This window comes from Saccopteryx bilineata, chromosome 3 (assembly GCF_036850765.1).
Source record: "Saccopteryx bilineata isolate mSacBil1 chromosome 3, mSacBil1_pri_phased_curated, whole genome shotgun sequence".
NCBI classification, from domain to species: domain Eukaryota; kingdom Metazoa; phylum Chordata; class Mammalia; order Chiroptera; family Emballonuridae; genus Saccopteryx; species Saccopteryx bilineata.
Genome location: NC_089492.1, coordinates 160,305,334 through 160,310,079, shown reverse-complemented (window position 1 = coordinate 160,310,079; position 4,746 = coordinate 160,305,334). Strand labels below are relative to the sequence as shown.

Below are 4,746 nucleotides of genomic sequence, written 5' to 3'. Positions count from 1 at the left end.
TGAACCCCAGGAGTCTGTTTATCTCCCCTACTTTCACTTAATAAAACCATTTTATGTTCATACCCAGTATGTTAAGACTGCATAACAAATTACTTTTAACAAGTAGTACTTTAAGAATTTGAAAGGAAGAGAAGGATTTGGACTTAACACAGAATAGGGACATTCAAGACACATTTTCTTAGGTCTTACAGGGCAAGGGGCCCCAGCTGATTTCTGAGTTAAACATATTTGTTCATGTTTTGCCTTGGAGAAATTCTCCAGAAATTGTATGCTTTTATGTGTGTGCTTATCTTGAAAGTCACCTATACTAACTTTGCCAGTTTTATAAACACTTCTTCAATGAATCTTGCTGATTTTTTTTTTTTTTTTTTGCAAACCCTCTTTGGTTTCCACATAGTGTTACTAAGAAAATACATACAGCCTGACCAGGCGATGGTGCAGTGGATGGAGCGTTGGACTGGCACACAGAGGACCCAGGTTTGAAATCCTGAAGTCGCCCACTTGAGTGTGGGCTCATCTGGCTTGAGTGTGTGTTCACCAGCTTGAACGCGGGGTCGCTGGCTTGAGTGTGAGATCATAGACATGACTTCATGGTCACTGGCTTAAGCCCAAAGGTTGCTGGCTTGAAACCCAGGTTGCTGGCTTGTGCAAGGGGTCCCTCGCTCTGCTGTAGCCCCCAAGTCAAGGCACTTATGAGAAAGCAATCAATGAACAACTAAGGTGCCACAACAAAGAATTGATGCTTCTCGTCTCTCTCCCTTTTTGTCTTTCTGACCCTATATGTCCCTCTCTCTAACTCTCTCTCTTTGTTAAAAAAAAAAAAAGAAAGAAATAAAAAAGAAAGAAATACATACACACACATGAAAACCAATAAACTTATTATATCCTCTCTTGTCTAGGAATATGACAAATCAGAAGATATATCTGAGGAGGTAGCTACAGCTAGACAGTCAAGAGGTGTGTTCCCATGGATGATCCAAGCCTGTCCAGCAGTGTTGATGTAGACAAAGGCTTTGCCATTGCCTTTGTTGTTTTTCTGTTTCTTTTCCTAATAGTGATGATTTTTTGGTGTGGCAAGTTGGTGAAGAATCCTTATAAAGCCAGTTTTATAACCACAGAACCATGTCTGAGCTGAATTATGAAAAGTCCTGGTAGACTCCCTCTCACAGGAGATTTGAAATCTTTTATATGGACAGTTATGATCCAGGGTTTATGTTATTTTACCTACCTATTTCTCAGCCTCCTCAATTTTGTATTTCACAATAGGTACATGAGGATGACTTAGGAGTAGTAAAAAGGATGAAACACAAGCCAGTTTTCATTGTTCCTGTTCAGGAAAAAGGTTAAAAAAGTGGGACAGAGACAGGATGAATGAATTGATTAAAAAAAGGCCACAGCCCTGGCTGGCTAGATCAGAGGTAAAGCTGCCTGGTGTGTAGAGGTCCCAGGTTCAATTCCCTGCCAGGGTACACAGGAGAAGTGCCCATCTGTTTCTCCACCCTTCCCCCTCTTCTTTATCTTTTTTTTTTCTTTCTTTCTTTCTTTTTTTTTTTTTTTGTATTTTTCTGAAGTTGGAAACGGGGAGGCAGTCAGACAGACCAGAGCCATTCTAGCACCTGACGCAGAGGCCAGAGAGCCATCCTCAGCGCCCAGGCCAACTTTGCTGCAATGGAGCCTCGGCTGCAGGAGGGGAAGAGAGAGACAGAGAGGAAGGAGAGGGGGAGGGGTGGAGAAGCAGATGGGCGCTTCTCCTGTGTGCCCTGGCCGGGAATCAAACCCGGGACTCCCGCATGCCAGGCCGACGCTCTACCACTGAGCCAACCAGCCAGGGCCCTCTTCTTAATCTTTATCTCTCTTTTCCCCTCCCGCAGCCCAGCCTAGTCTCCATTGGAGCAAAGTTGGCCCGGGCACTGACGATGGCTCCATGGCCTCCGCCTCAGGCACTATAATGGCTCTGGTTGCAACAGAGCAACACCCTGGATGGGCAGAGCATCGCCCCCTGATGGGCATGCCAGGTGGATCCCGGTCAGGCGCATGCAGGTGTCTATCTCTCTGCCTCCCCGCTTCTCATTTCAGAAAAATAAAAAAATAAAAAAATAAAAAAAATAAGGCTACGGTTGCTCCTGGCTGGTTGGCTCAGTAGATGGGGCATCAGCCCAGTGTATGGATGTCCCAGGTTTGATCCCTGGTCAGGGCACACAGGAGAAACAATCATCTGTTTCTCTTCCCCTCAGTCTCCCCCTTCTCTCTTTCTTCTCCTCCTGTAGCCAGTGGCTTGATTGGTTTGAGCTTGGCCCTGGGTGCTGAGGATAGCTCTGTTGGAGTACATCAGCTTCAGGCACTAAAAATAGCTCTGTACTTGAGCATCAACTCTAGACAGTGGTTGCTTGTGGATCTTAGTCAGGATGCAGGTGGAAGTTTGTCTCACTATCTCCCCTCCTCGCACTTTAAATAAATAAATAAGTAAAAAATAAAATAAAATAAGGTGATGGATGCCAATGATAAATCTAATAAAGGATTATTATCCAAAATTTATAAAGAACTCCATGGCACACACACACACACAAATTTAGAAATGGTCAAAGGGTCTGACAGACACTTTTCCAAAGAGGACATATAGATCACCAATGGACATATGAAAAGATGTTAATCAAGGTCACTAATTATCAGAAAAATGCAAATTAAAACAACAATGAGATGTCACTTCATAACTGTCAGAATGCCTATCATCAATAAATAAACAAAAAGTGCTGGTGAGGATGTGGAGAAAAGGGAACCCCCATGCACTATTGGTGAGATTGCAGACTGGTGCAGCCACTGTGAGAAACAGTAGGAAGGGTCCACAAAAAACTAAAAATGAAACTATCTTATTACCCAGAAACTCCACTTCTGGGTATTTATCCAAAGAAACCCAAAACAGTAATTTGATAAGAAATATGCACCCCTATCTTCATTGCAGCATTATTTACAACAACCAAGATAGTGAAGCAGCCCAAGTTACCCACCAATAGACAAGTGGATACAGAAGCTGTGGTACATATATAGAATGGAATATTACTCAGCCATAAAAAAGGAATGAAAACTAACCACTTGTGACAACATAGATGGACCTAGGAGGTATTACACTCAGTGAAATAAGCCAGACAAAGGGCCTAACCTGAGGTGGTGCAATGGTAAAGTATGACCTGGAATACCAAGGTCGCCAGTTCAAAATCCTGGGTCAAAGCACATATAAAATACAACTACTATGAGTTGATGCTTCTGCTTCTTCCCATTCTCTCTCTCTCTCTCTCTCTCTCCCCTCTCTCTCTCTCCCCTCTCTCTCTCTCCTCTTTGTAAAAATTAATAAATAAAACAAATAAAAATAAGCCAGATAAAGAAAGACAAATGCCATATGATTGCACTTATATGTGAAATCTGAAGAACTAAATAAATGAACAAACAAAACAGTAACAGTCTTACAGATGCAGAAAACAAACTGATGGTTGTCAGAGGGGAGGTAGGTTATGGGGTTGGGTGGAAAAGGTGAGGCAATTAAGAAGTATCAATTGGTAGTTATAAAATAGTTACAGGATGTAAAGTATAGTATAGGGAATATAGTAAAAATAAATAAATAATAAGGCCATGGGTCTCAATTTTCCAGTATGTAATATCTTTTTTTTTTTTTTTTTTTCCTGAAGCTGGAAACGGGGAGGCAGTCAGACAGACTCCTGCATGCGCCCGACTGGCATGCCCACCAGGGGGCGATGCTCTGCCCATCTGGGGCGTTGCTCTGTTGGGACCAGAGCCACTCTAGCGCCTGGGGCGGAGGCCAAGGAGCCATCCCCAGCACCCAGGCCATCTTTTGCTCCAATGGAGCCTCGGCTGCGGAAGGGAAAAAGAGAGACAGAGAGGAAGGAGAGGGGGAGGGATGGAGAAGCAGATGGGCGCCTCTCCTGTGTGCCCTGGCCGGGAATCGAACCCAGGACTTCTGCACGCCAGGCTGACTCTCTACCACCGAGCCAACCGGCCAGGGCCCAGTATGTAACATCTTTAAGATAAAAGAGTTGGCCATTATTTTATGGTGTAATGTAATATAATATCATGATGTTTGGTAACACCTAAAACTAAAGCCCTTCTAGAGGTGGTCCTAGGAGGTCTCTTTAGTTATACAAATGTAAAGGCAGCAGAAACAAATTGTAACTATGGTAAGAGTCTAACAGAACCTATTTAGTGTGTGAGGTTTTATAAAAATCATGGCTTTGGCCTGACCTGGGTTGGTGAAGTGGATAAAATGTTGACCTGAAATGCTGAGGTCGCTGGTTTGAAACTCCAGGTTTGCCTGGTCAAGGCACATATGACAAGCAACTACATACTATAGATTGACACTTCTTGCTCCCCCCAACCCCATTTCTCTCTCTAAAAATAAATAAAATCTTTTTTAAAAAAAGATAAACTCATCCTGGATTATCCAAGTGAAATCCAATGATAAGTGTCTTTATAAATAAAAGACAAAAGAGGAGAAAACATAGAAAGACAGAGGAAAAGACCATATGATGATAGAGGCAGAAAGCGTAGTCATCCAAACACAACTAAAGAACCCTTGTCTGGAACCAATAAAGCTGGAAGAGTCAAGGAAGATTCTCCCCAGAGGCTTTAGGGGGAGTGCAGCCCTATCAACATCTTGATTTTGGACTTCTAGTCTCCAGAGCTGTAAGAGAATAAATTTCTGTTTTTTATAGCCACCTAGTTTACGGTAATTGTTAC

The 4,746-nt window shown here is 42.9% G+C and overlaps 1 protein-coding gene across 1 annotated transcript; it reads left to right on the top strand.

Moving 5' to 3' along the window:
- Positions 1-967: 967 nt before the first annotated feature.
- On the top strand, positions 968-1,135 carry CTXND2 (cortexin domain containing 2). Its single transcript, XM_066264953.1, has one exon. It carries the CDS (start codon positions 968-970, stop codon positions 1,133-1,135), a length of 168 nt encoding a protein of 55 aa, XP_066121050.1.
- The last annotated feature ends 3,611 nt before the right edge of the window (positions 1,136-4,746 follow it).

What these genes read in the sequence shown, in the direction of transcription:
- CTXND2 (XM_066264953.1), top strand. Translation starts at nt 968, where the DNA reads ATGGATGATCCAAGCCTGTCCAGCAGTGTTGATGTAGACAAAGGCTTT.